Source organism: Hylaeus volcanicus, chromosome 1, assembly GCF_026283585.1.
Source record: "Hylaeus volcanicus isolate JK05 chromosome 1, UHH_iyHylVolc1.0_haploid, whole genome shotgun sequence".
Classification (NCBI taxonomy): domain Eukaryota; kingdom Metazoa; phylum Arthropoda; class Insecta; order Hymenoptera; family Colletidae; genus Hylaeus; species Hylaeus volcanicus.
Window position 1 is genome coordinate 25,587,541 of NC_071976.1, and position 24,517 is coordinate 25,612,057.

General features: G+C 39.6%; 1 protein-coding gene across 1 annotated transcript in view; it reads right to left on the reverse strand.

Annotated features, from left to right (window-relative positions):
• The window catches only part of LOC128882458 (B-cell receptor CD22), a 451,951-nt gene that overhangs the window by 75,660 nt on the left and 351,774 nt on the right, over nt 1-24,517 (reverse strand). The window contains exon 9 of the mRNA XM_054134062.1: nt 21,324-21,596. Coding sequence (XP_053990037.1) covers nt 21,324-21,596 — 273 coding nt within the window. The remainder of the gene's footprint in view (nt 1-21,323; nt 21,597-24,517) is intronic.

The following is a 24,517-nucleotide window of genomic DNA, read 5'->3' on the forward strand; positions in this document are numbered from 1 at the left end:
AAACGGCTGCCAATACAGCCGTTTCTAGGCGCCGTACACGCGTTAATGGGTGTCGTTGCATGTTCCATCGAAAGAATTAATTTGAGTTTCGCGTGACAAACCGAAATCGTATTTTTCCTCTGAATGCGCGCGCCCGTGCACGCTTTTCTCAGTCACTCTGGAGTAAAATGCATGTGGAAAAAGTAGGTTGAAAAATTCTTACTTAGCTCATTCCTTACAAGGAAAATCCTACGGTTCCATTTTTTTAAAAATGACTGTGACCTTGATAGAGCCTCAGCATCCGGATAAAAAAAGCAATAGTCATATAAGATAGTCTCCCTCGAACCTTCCAACTTTTTCCCGTAAGATTTTTTTGTATCCACGATAATTGAGGAATTGTCGGTTTCGCTGCCTCACCCTGTATATTTCCAGAATCAATGTTCCTTTCTTTTATGGGTTGGTAATGTAGGGCGTTGGGTCGATAGGATAGATTGCATCGTTGGTAATGTATAAGACTTTGTTGATAAATACACTGGTCGATTAGGGTTCTGTATTACCGAGTTGTACCGACGGAATGTACTGCGTTATCGATGGTGTATTTGCACTACTTATAATGTATTCCACATTATTAAGTTGTTACGATTTTATGCAGTCTAGACTTGTTTCGTTACAAATATCCAAACTTGCTAGAGAAAAGCATAATACACAGTAGAGAGAGTTATTAATTGGGTAAAAAATGAAGCATGTTAGGATATTCGCAAATTCAGAAAATGTTGAAACAATGAGCAGGAGCACAATAGCTATTCCATAACATACACCCATTTTTCGCTGCCGCTGTAATATGGTTTGGGAGGATGGAAGCACCTCTTGAAAAAAATACAAGTTTGTTTTTTTCAGGGTACACCTGCAGTACAGTGAGAGGTATTAAAAAAAGTCCTTTACAAAAGTTGTATTTTTTTTTTATAAAATCCATACATGCAAAACCACCCTCCCACCAGTAGGAATTTTATACTCCACTTTACCTACATTTCTCAATTTAAAATCAATTAAAAAACACACATACATAAAATTCTTTCCCCTCAAAAAGAATCCAATCAGAATTCCAATAAATATTTATTCAAGGACAATTGAGCATCGTGTCAATTTTGGAACCACGTCCACTCGAACCGAATGTTAAGAAACAAACCTGCGAAACAACTTTTCTGACCTCAATTCTCTCCGTTCTCTATTTCTCAGTGTTGATCAAATTGGCTTCCCAGGGGCTCAATTTCAACTCGACTATCCGATCCAGTCGAGTGATTTTCACCGAACGTTCGTTCCTCAACGATTTCACTTTTTTATTTTCTCTGTCTATCTTCTTCTTTCACCCGGAGCACACACAACGACGCGTGTCGCCATTATGATAGAAATCGAAACTTCGTCGCCGTAGGAAGTGACTTTAACAGGGGCGCAGTCGAAGCGAAATTGATCAGCCATCCGTCCACGCGAAACGGGCCTGAAAAGAAACTTTTCGTTCCTGGCCAACTAGCGGAACGAAAGGGAGCTAAGTGGAAAAGGGGGCGGAAGGGGGTGCGCGACAAGAGTGAAAGACAGTTAATGCCCACTACATCTGTCAAACCCTTGAACGTATCGCGTAGACGTCACGCGATTCGATACCGTGCGAGTGTAGCTCCTCGTTGGAGGGGCTAACGCGAAATTGAAATGTGTTCCTGGATAGCGATCGTCTGCAGCATCGCGAACAAAGTGGCTCCGTTGACAGGTTACTCGACATTTTAAACATTGCACGGAGATAGGGATGACGTTTTGCAGATGAAACTACTGTTGGAAGGCGCTTGAATGGTGGAAATTATTATTATCATTTTATTTGACGATGTTTCGCGAGTTTGTTTTAGTTTCAACCTGTGAGAAAGAGTTCTGCTATATAGGGCTTGTCACAATGATGCTTCAAGATTATGTTTCTCGTTAAAATACATTGCCATGGGATAGGTAGAATTTTTACACTGATTTTAAGATAACTGAACGATCAAAGAATCGAAATTAAAAGTAAACGTGAAAGTAGATGTCGTTTAAGTGCCCACTTCGATTTCACTGTCGAATTTTAGTACCGAAAAATAAAACCTCTTTTCCATTTAGGAAATCCTATAATATGAATTTTAATATTTTACAATCGCGTAGTGGCGCGTGCTTCGTCATAATTTTCTATTCATCATAGTATTTGATGGCCGCAGATTTATACTCAAAGACTCGCCTTGCTCAATTTGAAAGAAGACTATAAACACTCTTATTTTTACACTCCACAATCTTTCTACTATCCATTCCTTCTCCGCAAGAATTGAGAACCTTTCACAAACGACTTCAACCATGCAAATTCAACAACCCTTTTCCCATCAAACGTCAACCGATCCACCACGGATAAAACTCCCGAAAAATCTTCGCTGCGATAAAAACAAAAGCAAAAAAACCGTGAAACGACGGAAAGATAGCAGAGAAATGGGTGGCGAAGGCCACGAGAGAGACACGCGTGACAGGAATGACGAAAAAGGTAATACCGACTGACAGAAATCCAGTCGCAGGGGAGAGAACGTAGAACGCGACAGAGAGTCATTGACTCCGAAAACTCTGTTACCGCCCCTGTCCCCTCGGGGTGTTCGATGATTAGATATCCCCCTCTTTCGCGCGTATTTCCGAAGGATTCGGCGTTAAGTAGCAAGGCTAACAGGACCCATCGACAATGGCCGCAATTCGCTTGAACAGTATTTTGCGGCTCGATCATTGTAGCGAGCTTTTTTTCACCCCTAGGTTCCAAGGGGATGAAGATAGCGAGGATCCTTATGGCTCGCCAGGGTGCAATTCTGATGGGGTGGGGGTGAAAAACGAACAACGTGGCGTAGACAAGTTCTTCGTAGCTGCTGTAACGTAAGTTGCAGGCTGCGTTAAAAATATATTTGTCTTCAATTTTCCGCCATTATTTGCCCACGCGCTCCAGCGATCGGAATTTATTATTGCATCGCTCGTTAAACAGCCGGCTGTTTGTTCTTTCGCGCGCGCGCGCGCGTTTTCACGAGCAAGTTGAACGTTCTGCAATGTTTTCGTTTAGAGGAGATCGGCCGAAACGAGGACTCTTCAATTCGTTCGATGGATATCGATCGCCGCGAGCCGAGCTCCGGCAATTATCAACCCTCGATTGCCAGGGCGGGGTTCAAATGATACGCGTTGCCTATTCAAAATTGTAACCGATGGCCACGATTGCTTCAAGCTTTGCGAGATCTCTTCAGACGACGGAAATAATTGAAATCGATTAGCACTGATTCTTAACGGTGAAGTATTAACCTCTTCGAATTATTCTCATTGGGGTACGATCGGGTAAATTTGTTGATCGTATATCCGATTCTCATGAAAAATTATTAACCAGAAATCAATTTATCGATATACTCTTTTGTATTATAAAATAATCTTACATTTTCCCAAGGCTGAACACCGAGTTTCTTTAATTACTAAAACATCCTATAATCAGGATCTTATCACATGAAATATTCAGCTCGAAAATTTGTAATTGCATTTCGTAGAAAATGAACGTTCACCTCGGTTATAATGTGCCACAAAGACGCATGCTCGATCTTTAAGATGCAATACCGAGTTTGTTGCGCACTTCCTTACATCAATTTTACAAATTGTAGTTTCACAACGAGTCCATGTAGCGTTATCGCGATACAAAGTGTACAGGGTGCTTCGGTAACTTCGTTGCTTGGAGTTCGTCGAGACTGTATTAATGATATCGGCATAACTTTCCAGTAGAACTTCGCGGGCATGAAGTGGTCTTTCATCCTGTACAGAGAGGAAGATCATGCTCCTCCTGAAAGGTCGAACTTGCACCTCCTAAGAATGTTACGCAGACCAAGTTCTTATTAACCGGAATATTTCCTGTCATACTGTTAACTCGTTTCCTTTTGCAATTCTGTTCCGTACCACCGTTACAATTTTCTCCTACCTCGCGCCGTAGTCTCGCCATAAGTTTCAACGTGTGCATTATTCCGAAAATTGTTTCTGGGGAAGCTCATTCAGGGTAACAAGAGTTTCGAAACGATGCAGGAGTTTACCACCGTTTTCGTTTTAAAGTCTCGGGGTACTTGGCAATTGATCGAGTCAAAATAGCGTTAGAATTCCTCTTTCCCGAGCCTCGTTTACCTTCTACTTCTTCCCTTTTGTGGAATAATCAAGGGCAGGACGTGAATTTGCATGAATTTTGTTGAGAATTATAGAGGATATACATTTAAAGTATATGGGATTGCATATCTTTGTTTCAGTGGAAGAAATAATTTAATCTTCTGGGATTAGATTTAGGGATGAAGAAAATGTTGAGGACTAGAAGGCTAGACGAGCGTCACTTTTCTTGGTAGTTTGTTCATAATTTCAACTTTCATGCAAGGTTTACTTCGCAGTGTCTATAATTAAAAGAATGTTTTAAATTTTCTCTCTAGTCTTTACTGTCAAAAATATGTTGTCAATTCTCATTATTTTCTTACTTTCACTGTCATGAGAAACAGAATCATCCACGTTTGCGACGTTTAAACGAGCTTTCATGGAACCATAAATAATCATTTCACGGTACATAAACAAACATATAATTTTACCAATAACTGAAAGGATCTATATTTCAAGACTTCGTTTCAGTATTCATCGGTATTGCAACTTTTCAGTGAATCTAGAGGTGACGAATGTCCCCGTAAATCTTTCAACAGAACTTCAAGCTCGTCGCGATGTATTCATGGCAATATTTCGCGGTGGATCGAACTGTATATTCTATTGTTCTTATCAGAATGAAATTGACAGGCAAGGTTTAATGGACCTTTTGTAATCTCTGGAAGCCGCGGCACCGATGGACCGCGTATTGCCATTACGACACGAGAATTAATCAAAACTCGTCTACGGTTTTTTGCATTGTCTATCGTCACCCTGACAGACACGAGTCGTTCATCATCGAATCGCCGCTGGGAGATACGCGCGCGCGTATACGTGTCACCGTCTGGAAGAAAACTTCCATTGGCGGCCACTCAATCTTGTTTTTTTTTCCAGTCGCGGCGCTGTCTGGCATCGAGTGCTGTTTTTCGTGGGTTAATCGAAACTTCCCAAGGGGTAAGAATGATCGGTCATATTCGACAGACCGAACGACGACAGATGTCCACCGAATTCCACGAAAAACCTTCGACGATTGCTCGCTCGCTCGCGAGTTCTGGTTAACGAAATTGAGCGGAGAATGGGCAAGAAGACAGCGTAGGTTTATAGTCCAGAGAAATGCTGGTCTTAATCGGTAGAGATTGAAAATTTGATATTTATTGGTTTACAGGAAAGTGAAAGGAAAATAGATTTACTCATTTTTGGAACGAGTTAATGGACTAGAAAGAAATATATCTTAATACAGATAGGAGAATGTGGAATACGATCTCAGAAATGTCTATTCTTCTTCGAACTATGTATTTACAGAATAGATTTTTCCATTATTGTATGAATTGGTAATGTAGAACATACAGTCGAGAGGACAGGTAGTTTTGTTGGTAATATAGTAGTCTTTGTCGATAAATCGATTGATCAATCAGGGTTCTATATTACCGAGTCTTACCGACAGAATGCACTACATTATCAACCGTGGACACTACCTTGTCGACTGGGTACCTTCCTTTTCGGATACTATACTCTGCAATATTAGTCACTATCACCCCAAATGCAATATCTCCTCTGATAAATAAAAGTATTGACAAAAAACGAGTTTCTGCCACCAAGATTAAGGTACATAGGGGGAATGAAAGACTGTTGATTACCCGGGACTTTAGCGATCCTGAGGGTGATAGAAAAAATAGGGGAACCGAGGGTTGTATATCGTAGTTGGGGCAAACAATAAAATGCGCATATCGACAGTCTTCGGTTGCATGGAACAGTAGGTCGCGGCGAGTCGAGGGTTGGGAAACTGCGATTCCCCAGGCACCGGAGCGTTCGCTCGTGTTTTTCGTAGTCAGTCTCGTTAGAAGGCAATTTTTATCGACAACGGGGGATTTTTACAGTCGCGGTCGTGCAACCCAACATTTCGACCGTGGCCGTCGCTCTCGTTTTAACGTAGCAGCTCCCACGGGGCGCGCCGTGCACGCCGTCGTTGGCGGAATTACATTTTGTTACGTGCTTCTCGCGCGCTTTTTCGTCCGCTTTGTAAACGCGATACGTGTCGTCGCTATTCGCATACCTCCCCTCGACGGTAGTCAAAAACCTCGAAAAGCTGGCCGAAAGTGTTCTTCTGAACTTCAAAATCTGTGGTTATTTTTGTTCTGTTACTCTGTCCTACATCGGGTCAATAAAAATAACTCTGTTAGCTGTTAGTTATCCACGGAGGAAATTTTGAAACGAAGTGCGCACTCTTTTACATATCGAACACAACAGTAGTACTCGAACTGAAATCAAATTAAATAGTGGCAAATACTCGTTGAAACTGTGAACTGAATTTTAGAATTCTGTTTTAAAGACAACGTTCTTTGTGGAATTTTTTATCGAAATTCTGAATGAGCCTCTAATGATACTTGACTAGTCGATAACAGTCTCGCCAGTACATTGCACAAGAAGTCCAAGTATACAGAATAAGTTTAATAATTGTCCAAGTTCACGAACAAATAAACTTCCTCCTAATCCCGTTCCCAATTCTTCACGCGAAATTCGACGGTTGAAATGCAACAAAAACAATTTAAAAATTGACGTCCCCAATAAAGCTGCTCCGTTGCATTATTGTTTCCCGTCTTTGCTTCCAACTGACCTCAGGTGACTCAGTTGGGAAAAGTCATTCCGAGGTTAATCCACCGTCGTCCATTCGGGCTTTGTCGTGAGCGCAATCGTTCGCGCGTCGCGAAGCGAGGAAACTTGGCGCAACAATCGATGGGAAGCCCGAGATTGCTGCCGAGGAAAATTGTTGAGAGGCTTTGTGACGGTTTTCATGGTATACGTGGCGCGTGTGTACGTGAAAACGGAATTCCAACGGAAACCACCAGATTCGCGACACCCGGAGCATGTCGCCTTTTGCGTGCACTCTTGTGACGTCATAGGAAATGGCATTGCGGGATACCAATCCCTGGGATTGTGTGTAAATTATTGCGCTCTAAATACTGGAAGGTAACTGTTAATTGTATGTGTAGAGAATGCCCAATTTCAGTGGCAATTGTGGCAATCGAATTGGAAATATACAGTAATATTGTTTTTTATTACCTGATTCTGTGAAAATAATTAGCAACATATCATTTTTGGAAGAAAATAAATGTAAGATATATGTAGTCAGTTCCATAAATATTCGTACCCTCTGTGTCTATTCCAGGAATTTGTTTAAATTAAATGATAGGTTTGATGTTTTCAAATAAAGTTTTCATTATATGTATACAAGTGTAAAGTTTATCCATGTAAATATTTATAATGAAACATTTATTTGGAAACATCGAATCTATCATTTAATTTAGATAAACTTCTTTGATAGACATAAAGGGTACGAATATTTACAAGACTGACTGTATATTTAGTATATCTAGAAATTGATTGAAGTATCAATTTCCCAAATCTTAAGCAATGTAACAAAGCCAAACCACAATTTACACGTAACGATTTTGTCATGGGCCTTGCTTTGACCAATCCAAACCCTTGGAGTATTTACCAGAGGTCAACACCCAGTACCAACACCTCATCTAATATGTTAATTGCCTTGTTCAGGAACGTACAATATGTCAAAACAAAAACTCACAGTATATACACAGTGCAATTCTCCAAAATAATATTCCAAAGCCTCAGCGAAGTAGCCCAGTTCTCGGGACGCAGAGGGTGCCTTTAATTCCAAACAAATAGGTTAAAAGATATAAAGGCGCGAACAATACGGTGTTCCATCGCGTTCAAACAGCGAATTGGCGAAATTAACGGAACAGCCACTTGGAGAAAAGTAAATAAAGGTATGATTCCGCTTTAATCGCGTCGCGCCGGGGAACGACCGCAAGCCACAAAGGGAGGTTAATTTCCGCGCGTCGGATTCCCCCTCGAAAAAGCGTGGAACACCGCCACAAATTATACCGCGGCTGAAACTTCGACTCGTTGAAAAATTTACAACGCTACCCGAGCGGGGGGCGTGCCTTTTCAAGGGAGGAGCGCTTCCTCTCTGACGGTTCTTCCTGCTCTTTGATCCCGTAATCAGCCCTTTGTTCTCAGCTACTCCGATACGTTTCCCTTGTAAATGACTCGGGCGACTCGAGCGTTCCTTTTATTAAGCATGCAAATATGAAATCGCTGGTATCAGTCGCATCTAAGGGCGACCCCTCTATCGGTGTTCGACGCGGGGGTGGGTTTCGTCGCGGATTTAACCCTCTTGCGGTTATCCGCGCCACCTCGAACGCCGTCGCCGCAGGAAAATTCAGCTGGGAAAGTTCCTCAACCTCCGCCGTGGATCGCACCGAAATTTACACAATGCGGGGGGCGAACTTTTACTGAAAATCCGCGGCGAAAGTTTCGCGTCGATGTGAACGCGTTTCGAGACTTCGTTAATTCTTTGGCAGGAGGGGGAGTGTTATATTGGGGTGAAATAAAGCTTTCAAAATTGTGTGGGTTATTGCTTGCGTGAAGTATACAACATCGAAGGGGTTGTAGTGTGGATTGAGAATTTATTTAAGGAATTAGGACATTTTTCAGGGTGTACAGGAATTATAATCTACGAGTATAAATGAATTGTAAATCATAGAAGAATAGTAATAAATGCGTAAAATATAATTCACGAACACAGTGCTATAGTAGACATGATACTAAATTTTATCTTCTCTAATTTAACATCATTTAATTTATTTAAATTAGTAGGTGTGACTATACATCTTTGATATCTCGATTTTTATCTTATGCAACTGTACGCATACTGTCACAATCAAAACGATCCCAAAAACTCTGATCGAAACGTTCACATGAAATATACGATGGGAACAGCCCATTAGGTTCCCAAATTGGATTTGTTCCCTACAAGCATTCATTAAGCACGAAAAAGGTTTCCTTGCGCGAATTTACTAGTTTAGCTAGGAAAGTTCTTTGGCTCCCCACCCATCCGTGGTGGCACCCACTGTAATTTACAGAATGCAGGGGCAAACTTTTACAAAAATCCGAGGCGAACGTTCCGCGGCGTCGATGTAAACGCGTCCGAGTCTTTGTTAATTCTTTGGCGAGAAGATTCACTGGAGAAGGGCCCTGGCTGATATTAAACGAGTAACAATTTCAGATAGGAATCTGAGGCAGGTCGGGAGCGTTCGAGCAATTTAAATTTAGATTTAAACCGCCAGATACCTGGTCGAAACTATTGCTTGGGAGATACCGAGACGAAGCTTAATTTGTCTTCTTCTGTGTTTAATTGTACGTGATCGGGGTTCAAAGAACAATACTTTCATACAGGAGGATGTGTGTAGGTTCCATTTTAAATCTGGGTTAAGTTTGGGTTATGCAAATAAAATGTACGAAAAATCATTTAAATCGTATAAATATTATACGAGGCCATGTGTCATAGTTGAGGAATTTTGAGAAAAAATAAAGTTCCTTTTTATTGAGGTTCCGTAAAATATCACTGATGGAAATCATCCAATAAAAATTAAATATTCTGCTCATAATATTCATAACATTAAAGCGTATACTACTTTTTAGTACAAATTGAATGTAAATAAAATAGACTACTACTCATTCATATAACTTCTTAATGGATATGCATACGTCCTTCGCCGTTACAATATCACGTAATTTAAATTAAAAATTTCAGATTTAAGTAGCGCATCGAATAAAACTATTTTGAAGTATATAGAGTAAAATGATGGGACTTGAAGTTAGCAGTGCCGTATGGAATCGTTGGAACGGAAAGGGTTAATGGGAGAAGCCACCATAATGTTAATGCGCGGAGAAATTTGCATTTATTTTGCCGCCGAACTCGTCGAACCGACCCAACTTTACGGAATTGTCGAATCGTAAACAGATGAAACTTTCGGACCGAGCCAACTCATTTTCAATTTTACCAAACTTTCGGGGCATTTGCAAAACCGGGACCGAAATCACACGGACGCTCGAACGATTGCGCTTCGTTATCTACCGGCACAACAGTGTTTGCAAAATGTAAACACGATACGAGTATACAAGACGCATCCGACCGGGAGTTCAGCAATTTATTTAATAAACGTGGTTTCGCGAAACATTGTGCATTTTTGGAATAACCATTTTCAGTTGTTGATCGATTTTGTTGTTCGTGTTATTAGAACGAGCTGACCTATAAAATTTAGAGTGATGTAGACATGTACAGTTGGAGAATTAAACACGTATTCGAGGCTTGAAGTTTCCACACATTTATAAGTGTATTGCAAGTTATATATGTATAACACAATTATGTAAGCTGACATAATTCAACAAAATATTCTATTATTAAAATGTCGTTGCTTCAGATTTTCTGTTTAACTTTCATTTTTAATAATTATGACTTGCACTATCCTATACGACAAAAACTAAACCTTTAAAAAGTTCTATATATAACACATTAAAGGTTTAGTTTTTGTCGTATAGGATAGTGTAAGTCATAATTATTCAAATTGAAAATTGAACAAAAAATCTGAAGTAACGACATTTTAATAGTAGAATATTTTATTGAATTATGTTAGCTTACATAATTGGTTCTTATCTGAACGCGAAAACATTGGACTTTAAATTTTACACTTGCAGCTACGAATAACTACAATATCTACAATAAATAGATAAAAGTCATAACTATTCATTAGAAAAGTGATCGTTGCATCCTTTCACATATTACTCTAATAAAATCCAATTGCAACAACATATTTATATCAATATAAATTTATATTAATTGGGTAGGTTCACGAGGCACCCCTAAAAACAAAGACAACATAATCAACAGGGAATCTCGCCATAAAGACGACAAACACACCTTCTATCGTATGCTCGGCATCCCCTTAAATCATTCATGTTTTCATATTCACCATCCTCCTTGCAAAAATATCATGAAAATCTGAGGTGAGGCTGAGAGCCTCGAGACACCCCTTTAGATTCGCTCCGTGCAAACAAAGGGAGCGAAATATGGGGATCGAAGCGATCGAGGAGATTATCGGACGGTGATCGTGATCGGTTGGACGCGCAGGCGCGCGTGTTTCGTGGTACGATCGATGGCAGGGACGCTGTCATGTGTTTGCGTTTGTCGGAGACCCGCACGGGATTCAGGTGAAGCAAGATAATCCTCGGTGAAAGCCACTTACGGAGTGGTGTATGGTACTTTAACTTGTTATTATACAAGTTCTCGTGCCGGCGCTTAAATAAGCTTGTGGCTACGGTGAAAAGGGGACGAAAAACGGGGCACGCCTTAGCTCGGCGCAGCGTGAAGATTTAACGAACGCTTAACGAGCTGTTGGTAACTGAAGAAATAACCTTGGCTGTCGAGCTAAGCAATCTAGTTATCATCTCCTCCCCTGGAGAGAATCATAATTACAATGGGAAGCCAGGCGCTAAGACAGATACTCGTGGGGCTGTGAATTCACCTTTGTTTCTCTTTTGTTTATTTATTAAGCTTCCCTTGTCGGAAGGCGTTTCTCAAAAGCGGGCGTCCCTTCCTCACAGAAGGGTAAAGAACGGTTGAGAAAGAGGATCAAAGTAAACAGAGCGAAAGTCTCGAAGTTGTTATGTAAAAATTAACATCGATTAAGTTCACTTTGGACAACGATGCTGACAAGTTGGTTCGTTTATTTAACAAGGGATATTTTTGTTGAAGGGTGGAGGGAAAAACGAAAGACGAGATCAATGGGAATGAATAAGAAACTGTAGGAGGAAGTGTGTCAAAATTAACATAAATTAATTGGAGTAAGACCAAGAGGTCTGTAATGGAAACTGTTTAATATTTAGAAATTAAAATAACTTGACTACAATTTAAGTAATGAAACACATCCCCTTCTTAAAAAAAGACTGAAATAAGGAATGAAGAATCTAGGTCAACGGATCTGAGTAATAACCTGTATGTTACTAAAAACGGTCTTTCATTAACTAGAATGAAGATAATGAAGTTAACGGTTACCTGGTTTAATTATTTAATAGCGGAGTGTAATCCTTTCTTAAAGAATGCTGGAAAGAGAAAAGAATAACACTGAGAAGATTAACGGACCTCAGGTAGAAATTATTCAGTATGTGGAAATTAAACTGGGTAAGTAGATTGGAAAGAATGATAAGATCACTGTCTGGCTTATTTCTTTATTACTAGAAGACATTCCTTTTCTCAAGAAGACAAGGAAGACAAGAAATGTAAAAATAAAATCAGTAGGTTTACATTAAATACTGAGTTAGAGAATATCTCTTTCTCGAACAAGACTGAGAAAAAAATCAACAAACCTCGACTAAATGTGAATACAACATGTACAAGTAACAAAATTGGAAATAAGGTTACAAAGTTAAAAGCTACCTAGTTTATTTATTTAACAACAGGAGATGGTACTTTTTCAAAGAAGAGCAGAATAAATTAGTTTGCGAAGAACGTCGACGCGGATGAAGCAGAGTATGCACAAGGAGTAAGAAAATTAACGTTACGAAGAAAAGTACACGCCTCTATTTGTTTATTTACCAACGATCATGCCCAAGAATCTCCTAGACCGTAAACGACGAATTACACATTTTCTATGATTCAGCCGCGTTCAGCTGCAGATTTTCAAAGAGAGACAGGTGGAGGGACTCTAATTAACAACAGGTTGTTTATTCTCTTATTGCGAGTCGTGGAAACGTTTAACGGCAATCTTTTCTTTTGTTTCCGCGAAGAAAAAGGTTTTAATTCCGAAACTCTCACGCGGCGGGTAATGATAAATGACCGCAACTGCGTAAAACTGTAAACTGTGTTCCAGACGTCCAGCGGTTCGCAGTTTCTGCCGAGAAATTATACGCGAAAGTGTCGCACAATTTGTAGCCCCGACCGGCGTAAGAACCGCAAGTATAATGTAGTTTTATTGCGCGTGCAACTCGAGCTGTTCCAACTTTCGAATTGTCCTCGTTCGTCTAAGCTCGCTCCACCGCTAGGGCTGCAACTTCTTGATGAAACTTCCCCGAATTCGAATATTCGAACACTTTGGAAGTTTTATTACACAGGGTAGTAAAGTTCTAATGTCATTCGAATTATTCAGCCTTCCATTATTTGTGCATTAAAATATTTTGTAGCATTTTCACTGTCGCGTGTATTATAAATTAAAGATCATGGGTCTTTTGCATATTTTGTGATCATTTAATGTATTTCTTCGAGTGTATTCTATGAAAAGTTTCTGTTTTGATAAAGGAAAACTAAAGTACTTTTTACATTCTCTTCCTTCTCTTGTATTGATTTGTACGATCTTTTGGAAGTATTCTTTATATACTTGTAATACATTTAGATTTTTGGACTGCAAGCCACGTTCCATAAGGGTAAACTGCTGCACATCAACGAAGTACAAAAATGGCTATGGCTGGGGAACTGGGTCAAATGGGGAACATGTTTATATGAACTTTTTTCATCGTTTTTACTTCCCCAATCCACCACCGAAGTGGGTCCCGCATGTTACGATGCCCCCTGTATATATGAATATCGATCAGCTTTCGATTGAATCTATAAAATCGGGAAGTTTTTGTCTGTTTATGAAACGGTATATAATTATAGCGAGTATTTATATTCTATACATGAAAATTGCTGACCACCCTCCTCACTTCTTCCTCCTCAGAAGATTTTAGTAGTAACGCTTTAATACTAATATTACAATATTACTATTCGAATACCGATACTCCAATTATAATATTAAAATGATGACATTTAAAGAATAATCTCACAATACAGATATTCGAATAGCGATATTTAAATATTTATATTTCAACACTCAATTATTGAAATATTCGAATACTAATATTCCAATTGTAATTTAAAAACGATAAAATTTAAAGAATAATATCATAATACAGATATTCGAATATTTATATTTGAATACTCAAGTATTCGAAGTCGATTCCTAATATTCGTACGCCCATCAAACATTTCAACTTTCGATTATTCGATAATCCTAATCCTGTTCTTGGTTTTTCCCGCTCGAATGTCGAGTAACAAATCGACGGATTTCTTTATCGTCTTCGTCCACCCGAAGCTCTCGGTGCTCGAATCTTCGAAACTTCGGAACGCGTTCCAAAAAGAAACGCGTTTGCCACATTCGATACCGAGTGGAAGAAAATGTAGCCGCGTTTTTCACGAACGAATAACCCGGGAAAAGTCGAGGACCGTAGGGTTGCGCGACATGTGTCAGAGTGCGACGAGAAATATTGACTTCAATATTTATAGAAGCGAATCTCGGGATCCAAGAGCGCACTGAGGCATATTCGATGGAGAATTTGCACACTGGAAAAACAAATTTCAATACTTCCGGTTGCACATCGATTTCTCACTGAGTGACTCCTCTAGATAGGTAGCTGCAATTTCATTGTGTTAATTATGCGCGATTTGAAATTTTCAGAAGATTCATTGTGAGAAATCGCTTTGATTCTGTAAGATTATTTAATTCATTTCAACGTGTACGACCTTTATTATACAGACTTTAATTTCCTTAATAAAAATACGAGAACCATCATTATCCATCGATCAAGTTTGCTCAAAATCTAATCGGACCTCGAGTACTTTCCGAATACTTCGGAATACACACGTTTAAGATGATTTAATAATAAATAGCGAACTATCCCGCAACTTGTGAACTGCTGAAGTACAGAGCCACGATAATTGCATGTAAAGTTAGAAAATTGCTGTTCAACGAACTGAGCCCACAAACGGGCGTTAGATTGGATCATCCGATCCTAGACCATCAAAGCCATAGTCTCCTCGTCGAGTGGACTGGAAGCAGGTTCCATTAATTATGAAGTGCATCAGTATTGGTTCCGATTAGTTACGCAACTAACCACAAAGGAACCTGTTCCTGCTAAACCGCGATGGACACTTCGCGTGCGTCTATCTCTGCGTGAGATTCAACGCGCATACACGGGATTTGGTTTATGTCAAAGCCTGGACTGCCGGTTCTACTGTCGTAGGACTTTCGGCTGGACACAGAACATACATATATTGGATCGAGGATCGGTGGAAAGTGGGTGTCATTAGCTATTCTACGCATGGGTCGAGGAAAGAGTCGACTCGGGAGACCTTCAATCACGTGTGCTGCTGAGGAGAACGTCCTTGATCAGGGTTCCGTGCTTGCACAAGGAATTACCTCCTCAGAATTCGATAGCATTTAGTGAAATGATTTAGTGAAATTTTTTCGTATCATGGTGGTAGCGTTTGCTTAGATAATTCAGAATAAAATCTGCAAAATTCAGTATCCTCCGCATGTATAGTTTATTAAGAGATATATTATAACGAAAAAAGAAAGATCTCTATGGGGTGTTCATTATATTATGTATTCATCCTTTCTTAAAATAATATACATTCCTTTTAGCAATAGATTTACTAGTTCCAATTATTTCAGAAATATTATCATTGCTAAAATATTTATTGTACTTCCCATAGAATTATTCTCATACTGAAAAATATATAATCAATTTATACCAAAACAAAATAGTATAGCACTGAAAAAATATAGGGTTTGCCATCTCAAATTTGTATAGAATTTGTCGATGAAACTCGAAGCTAAAAATCAGATACGTGATATTATAATTTTCGAAGCGAGTCACGAACCAAGAAACTTCAAAATTTTTCTATAATGAGTGGCTTTGATCTAAGCGCGGTTATTTGCAGGGGATCCGAAACGTCGGGGCGAGCAAATACAAAGCGCAGAAATCGAGAAGATTCGCAACGGAATAATTTCCGTGGCGTCCCCTTGTTCAATCCGAGAGAACGATTTTAAAATCCCGAGGATAGCGTTCGACTGGCTTGAGCCCCTTACACGCACGAGTTGCTTGAGCTGCAATCAATAAGAAGTCGAAATTGCTTCAGCGATTGCCTCGGGGCGGGTAACCAGGGGTTCGAGGTCGAGGCATGAGAAGAGACCAGCGATTCAGGCAGGAAGAAAAATCTGCATTTATCATCTGCGTGTAAGCAGTGTGGGGAAATATCCTCCACGCCCACGCGACGCAATCATGCGACCATTAGAAACAAAAGACTCTATCTGGTACGGAAGCAGTCAATTTCATGGGACAAAAACATTTTAAAACCCTTTTTTCAATCTGATACTGTGGAGTAGATTTATTCTTTTTCTTATAGGATTATATTTTCTTTATTCTTTCCCTTATGTCGTTATATCTTCTTTATTCCTGCTTTTACATCATTATATTTTCTGCATTCCTTCCCTTATGCCACATTTGTCCACTTTTGTTTCGATATGATCACATTTACTCTAGTTCATACAATTTCTTCATTTCTCGATTATCAATGAAACTGTAAGTAAATGGAATTTTATTTTACAACATCAAATTTCAATCATCTTCATACTTCAAATGTAATTGATTCAGTATTGGATAATTTTAACAGTAATCAGTTGAACAATGTGGAGAAAGGCCGTCAATGACACAACGAAATCACGATCTACCACGTAATGAATTCTTCCGACTCAATCAAACTCGTCAGTCCCAAGGGCCACTCTAATTAACTAACACAAAGGCAAACAATCAGACCCACCGATGTTTGAGTAGAGAAAGGTATCCATTACTAGGGCTTTCATCGTGCCAGAACGGAGCTTCGACTCTCGGTTAGTCTTCTGACCTAACGGCACGAAGCGTCAGCACACAAACTTATAACAGTCAATTCGACTGTTTCAAATTTAAATTCAAAATTAATTTCGATGTGATAAATTTAAGTCTGCCCGTTTATTATTTTACAATATTTATATGTGCCGTGGAGGGTGTTGACAAGTTGGAGTAACAACGTTACTCAATAATTTCAATAAATCCACAGAGTTAATCAATCCACAGAAGTTAATCACATCTCAATCAAACTCTTAGTTCCACTAGAACAAAAATCGTGAAAACGTCCATTAAAATGACTTTTAGCTTCCTAATCGTTTGTAAATTTTTGATTCTTCTTCAAGACATCTAATTCCTTTTTTACTGATTCGGCGTATCATTGACGACTTTCTAGCACTCGGTACCAGTCACAGAAAAAATTTGCCTGCCCAAGAACGCCCAGGTTCACCGACAATGTCTTTCGCAAGGGCGAAGACTCGACTTCTCACGAGTTTTGGGAGATCGACAGGGATGCTAGAGGAAAAGTCGAGTATGAAGGGTCTTCGTCGCAGCGGGACTTCTGTTTGATCTTCGAAACACACTAGGGTCGCTTTAAACGTGCACGGATACACGCATACACGGGAAGCTCTCCCTCGGGAAGGGTGCGCGCGAGGGGCGACGGAAAACAAGTTTATGGCGCGGAATGGGAATTGGTGTCTCGTAAAGCTGGCTCCGCACAGAGGGTTTTCTGTGTGCGATAGCTCGTTAATGTGCTTAGACCCACCATGCGTGAGGGTAAATCTGTGTTGCCTAGATATCTATGCCTGTGTGAGTCAGATGCTGTTACAAGGCTGCGCGCATTTATCGCGATTCTTGCCTTGTGTCTCCATAATTCCGAGTTTCTCGGTTAATCGCGATTTTCAGAAATTTTTTTGTGGAATACGTGCAGCTCAAGTTTCTAACAATTTCCTGATATAGGAGAATAATTCCAGCCTTGCTTCGGGAGTATAATTTAGCGATGCAAGATGAAAACAGTAAATAAATTTGATATCTATTGCTCCTGCAAAGAAAGAAAAAGTTCCTGTAAAGAATTCTTTGCTTATTCTATGTACACTTTATGCGATATAAATTCTCTACAATATATATGTAATAGCCAATGAGTGCAAACATACAGGGTGTCTCGTGACTGGTGGTACAAGCGAGTAGGGGATGATTCTACGCGAAAAATTGAATAGAAAATGTAGAATAAAATTTGTTCATATGAAGCTTTACTTTCGAAAAAAAATAAGTTTGAAAATAATTTGATACAAATAGAGTTCGTAACTGATATTAAGTGAAAGGAAAATAAAATAAATGTTTCACGTAGGAGCCTCCGATACGAATTGAAGATCAAACGGCACTTTTCGGAATGGGAAAGGTTCGATATTGGAGATAATGTGCCAATGCAAAACTTCGATATTTCCTTTCACTTTCTCGCAGCGAAACATTTAGATGTATACGAGACATCGGTAGTTTGAAAGATATTCTTTTCGTCGAGAATGTATTTCTATAGCGAACTGTCGGGAAAACGATCGGGGAAACGTGGTGCTCGATGATCGAGCCCAAAGAATCGAGAAAAAGTGACAAGCGAGTGGATGTTTCCGTCGAAAGTAACTAGAGAGTTCCATTCAATAAACGTCAGTCTTGGCAATCCCTCGTCGCGTTTGCATGTACTCAATACCGGAATTTAGCAACTTGCTTCCTGGATTTATTGCGGTAGAAGAAAAAAAATAGGAATCCAAGCATTCTAACAATTGTTCTGGTAATTCAGAACAAAGAATAATTAGTCCTATAATATGATCATTAAGAAAATATTGTAAGAAATACTGCGACATTATTGTTGAAATTTCTCGATGAAACAAGTGAAAATAAGATGCAAATCTTGTCATCAACTTTCTAGGAAAATTCCAAAAGCAGAATTCTACAGGAAGAATACAGCTTTAAAATTCATTTAACACGATTTTCAGTGACTGCTCAACTCAGTACATCTGTTGTCTTTTGACAAATATCATTATGAATAACAGATAAAAAGCTCAGTTTTGCTATGTGTTATTTTTTATTTTGCAAACTTATCTCGGCATGAAAAAGTAATTTTAAACTGTACTTAAATTACAGTACAAATGAAATTCGAAGAACTGAATTTAATACGGATAAATTCGTAAAATAATACATGGTGCATGAATGGATTTCAAGAATCAACGTGAGCTTTGCCCATTTCGAATTTCGCTGGCAAAGGTGATGAGGCGCTTTCGAAACAGCAAACTCGCCACGGAACGAGACAAGGGATCCTTTTTACGCGATGCATCGTCGGAAGGAGACTTTCCCGTGGTATCGCGAAAGACGATAATAACGTTACGAGAGGAAAGAGAAAAAAAAAAGGAAGTGACAGAACACGCTCTGGCGGAAACTTCTAATTTTCCATTCCCGTTCTTTCCACTCCGTCGCAACTGAACTCGGTTGCGTGTGTGTTACAGTTGTTTGAAAATGCACGAGAGATGCGGAATGGATATGGTCGTCGAACCGTAAAAAGGTTAACGAATATGAACAATTCGAAGCCAACGACGCGGTATTTATGTTAACACGAATGTGTAAGTTTCATGATCGTATACTATTAATAGTGATTGCATGCATTCACCTGTTTCGTCAGATTGCTTTAAATGTTGGTTTGATTATGAAACCTTTATATTTATCGACGACTGTAATCATTCGCTTGTTTTATGAAAAAATATCGCTTCAAATATTCGTTTGTTTGTAAAACATTTATATTCATATTCCGAATGGTGTTGGTCAGGTTTTTTGTCTACAAACAAATGAAAGAATCATAGTCGACAAACAATGAATTTTAAATATTCTTTTTTTAATCATTCATCTGATGTATTGCAAACAGAACTAGGCCAGTGTAAAATTAAACTATGCATTCACTTTTAAATTAGTAAATGCAAACATTAGCTAGTAAGTATACACATGCATCGACTATACACTTTGACAGTAACATTTACACGAGGAAATAGAATATCGCGTTCAAACTTTCAGAAATAGGGGAACGATTAACTTTGGGGGTAAACCGCACGAAATTGCTCCCGTTAGGAAAGTGATCGTTCAAATTAGTGGACGAAGTCTACCGGGCTGGGATCGAATGTAATTTATCTAAAGTGTGTTCGGAAGCCTCGCAATTAAGAGGTCGTCGAACACCGCTCGTGAACAATAATTAAAGAAAATTGGATAATTCTTTCCAAGTAGGTACGGAGGAGAACTAATTTTATGATGCTGCCTGACGACCTTGAGCTTCAAATTATCCTTCACCGTACTTGCAGTCAATTTACTCTGATATTAAACGTCGCATACTAATGCATCGTACGTATTTTTCCTATAAATTATCGGTATCGTTTGTCATTTAAGGGAATTGGAGTCTGAAATTTGCATGGAGATGCAATTTATTAAAATTGAATCAGGCATAATATCCCCAGTAGTGGGATATTAATTTGCCATGCAGGGTAGAGAGCATTTGAACTATTAACTCTATCAAATACAAGAAAACAGCATTCTACATAAAGCTGTCTTTTTGAATAAAACGTCAACTTCCATAAAAAATAGATCCATTCCTACAGATTATAAGTAATTCAACCCCAGTACTTTTTTTCAGAGAGAAACGCGACGTCACCCGTGAATTTTCTAACCGTTCCAATATTTTTTCCTGCAAACTGCGAAGTCTGAACGAAAATAGGACATGTAATTCTAGCATAGCGAAAACAATATGTAAATGATCCGTCGCGATTGGTAGCCGAATCGTTATTTCTGCGAGGGTAAATATATGGTTGTTAAACAATTCAGGTGAACACGGATATCCTTTAAACGTTTAAAGGGTCGAGTGGATGTATGGAGGCCTTTTGGTGCAGGAATTCAATAAAATGGATATTGACTTAGTAAGTATCGACAGTGACAACGCCCGGATAAACTGCGTTGCGCAAATTATGTAATGATCATTAAACACCTGTTTATTTAATGGATATTCGATAAAAGGGACGCGTCGAGCACGTTTGAACCTGCATGCACACGAGAAGCGTAATCAATAGCATGCGATATTAAAAATTATTATATCTTTTCTCAGGTACTATTCTTGAAACAATCTTTTTTTTTTTTTTATTGTCTGTAATAATTTACTCGAAGATTGTAGATTTTATTTTAAAAATAAAATAAATTATGTTGAATTTAAACACTACATTTGTTCTTTCTTACCATGATCATGTTATTTATGACTTATGTAGAATTACCTCATACGACCTTCAAAATAGGTCGTTCGATTCGTCTTGAATGTGCCCATTATCCGGTCAAAGAAAAAATACTACGTTCCATTAAAAAAAATAAAGGTGGTCTTGATATCTCGGAGCCACCTTTCACCCAGAAAAAAAGTAATTACCACAACCGTTTCATCACCTTGAAACTGATTACTTTTTGTCTGAACAATTTTTTAGTACGACTTTAAATTTCACAGATAATCGCGTCGGTCGCCTTACGAGGGTCACCTTGTATATGGATATCTTGTGACCTCGAAGAGTCGAGCGGATGTAGAATGAATCTTCAGAACTCACCAGTGACCTTGATGTGGTAGGGTAGCTGCGCTCGCCACGTGTCCTGCATTTTTCGATCAGGTGCGACGCATCGATACTCTCCAGCCTCTTGATAGACGACCCGACTCAGAGCCAGCGATCCAGGCCCACCCACTGGATCCATTCCAGGACCGTGTCCCCAACAACCACCATCGCACTCCAAAGTCACAGCGCCACCGATCTGAACCTCCATTTTCCTGGAATCGGTGGCTTCGCCGTTCAGGGCTTCCGCTTCCGTTTCCATGTCTGGATCATCTGTAATTGGTACATTAATATTTAATTGGTTATACCTTCGAGCAAAGTAACCAACGACGTAGACGTATACTCGAGGAAAATTCTATTGTTGAAATCTCATTTCAAATTCTTGTTCACGAATTTTCTTCCGTTTAGTCGTGGACAGTTTTAAAATGTTTTAAACAAGTCCTGAAGAGAAACAAACTTTATATAACAAAAGTTGAGCGAACTCTTTCTCTATCTTCTCAAAGGGAGGAGAAATAAAATTATGCCTTAGTGTTCTTATCTTTGGTTATTATTTGTTTGTCGTTAAAAATTTTTAATTTGTTCGTACTTATTAATGTATAGACCACATCTTGTTTATTTTTATCGCGAATGATTATTATATGTAGCTTGTCTAGAAATCGTAATTGTTAATTCTATGTTGATACTATTCGAGTTTAATTGCAGTTCCTGCAGGATTACCATATGTAATATGATTATCTAAATTTAAATTTTACATATCCTGTATATGTATACACGTAGGATCAGAATACATAATGTGGAGTGCTGCTTAAATTTCATCGTGTTTCGATGAATGGTACAAATTAGATATGAAATTTCATCGTGTTTCGATGAATGGTACAAATTAGATATGAAATTTCATAAGCTTATCTTTGTCTAACTAAAATTAAATATTTAATAAACTATCGAATAAGTTTCTACAATATCTAATAAATGCTTGAAAATTTATTAACTTTTCAGAAGACAGCCTCTACGACAAACAAGGTCGATTTATATTCAACCCTTTATAAAGCAGAACTCCCTGGTCATTTTTTTCACTCTTTTTGGTCAAAATCCGTTTACTTATACCACGAACTTAAAAATACAAAATTCTCGCCCCTTCCTTAGTGGTAACACTAAGTACCACTGGCCTATAAAGAGTTAATCAGTGATAAAACGAAATTCCCTTTTTACAATCCCCAATCCCCTCCGTCTACGAACCCGACACCAAATTCCCTCTTCACGTTCCACGACCACCGAAAGGGAAAATTACGGATTTCAATTTTTCGAACAGCCAGGGTATTTTCACGGCTCACGATCCTTTCGTGCACGCACCGTACATCCTTATCCCGAGGTATCTTAAACCGATCCACGGGTCCGACGGCCGTTGTCATCGATATCAACGAGGTCCCTTCGCGCGCATCAGGAATCAGACGCACGTACCGGGGATAAAGTTAAGGGTAGAAGCGGCGTTCCCGTGTGTGGGGTTTAGCAAAATCTTTTCCGTAGCCCGTTGAGAACGTCGAGGACGACGGACTCTGCGGCGTCCTCGACGTCCTAGGCGCCTGTTCCTTTTCCAATTCCACCTACGGAATTATACGTCCGCGATCGTTTGCTCTCGAGCTAACGCTGTGTCCACAATTACGAAGGGAACAGGGTGCCGAACAGGGCGGCTGGTGGACGTCGTGCCAGCAGAAAAGGGGGTATGGGTATCTCTTCGTCGACCAAAAGGGGCGGGGATCGGTTCGAGGGGCGAGAAAGAAGGAAGAAAAGGGGAAGACAGGGATGAAGGGGCTGGGGAACGGGACGGAGAAGGAGCAGTCCTTTGAGTTAGCAAGCTGATCCTCCGGCTCATCCTATAACAAAACAAAGGGATCAAAGTGGTGGATGCGACGATAGAAGGCTTTTACACCCCCGTCCGCCGCCCGACACACCCCCAGGCCCCCGGCTCGACCAGCCATCCCGACTATACCTCGTTTGTCTTGTAGTTTGTTCGGAATTTTAACGGCAAACACAGTCGTGACGCTATAACAAACACACCCCGGGCTAGGCACGAGGAGAGGGTGGTGGTAGTGGCGGCGGTGGCGGGGAGGGGGGGGGTGTAGTTCCACTTTTTCTTCGTTACCCGTGCCATGTACCCTCCCTCCTCTTTCTTAATGGCGATTCTCGTTACCAACGAATTTGATCTATCGCACAGGAATCCCGACCGACGTGCGCTTTGATCCCCGATGCGGGAAACTCTGTTGCGTGTCGTCGTATCGACGGGGATCCGTGTATCGACGTACCCAGCCTATCGAATGTCCCGTTGCTCGGTCAAAGGTTACGGGAATTAAAGTATGCGCAATATTTACGAGTTCGTTGACTTTCACAGGGGGATTTCGCGCTCGCTTCGCTTGGGGGATAAATGAGCCGTTCATTATGGAAATGGTGGTGGGACCGGTTTATTTTTTGTTTGGGATATCGGAGTATTAGATGCGATGGTTAACGAAGTAGTACTGTTAATTATAGCATGGGCGAGCATGATTCCTTATTTTGTACATGTTTGACCGTGCTACTTTATGATAAGGAATTTGCAGAATGTGATTCAGACTGTGAGGCAATATTTTCAAATGTTTTTTTCATTTGAATATGTTGGAAATATAGACGAAATCAATAGTAAGAGTAATATTTTCGTTTGAATTGTTGATGTATTTCAAGTACTCGAAATTTATTACCTACTTCAGTTAATCAATGACACTTTTGCGATGGTACGATGCAGTCAAAATACAACGATTGAAGATCGACAATTGAAGAATCGAATTCTAATGCAGCTAAAAATCTGAAATAAAAACTAAGATAAAAACGAATCTTTGAGTTCTAGAATGAAACACTCCATAATGAACAAATAAAAAAGGAACTATTCAATCAGGTAACCGCCACGAACAAATTATAAACAGAACACATTGCCTCCACCAACCAACACCAATCATGATTTCCAAGAAACAAGCCCTCCACGTGATTTTCAATTAAAATCACCCAAAACTATCCTTCCACTTTTTCTCCATGGCTCTCTCTGATAAACAAATAGATCGTAAAATTCAATTTCCGAAGAAACTCAGACGGCAGCCCTGGCTCGGAAAGTTCTCGCACGCGTTTCGAAGCTAAACGCGTGGCCATAGTGGTCGGGGAGTTGAAATCGG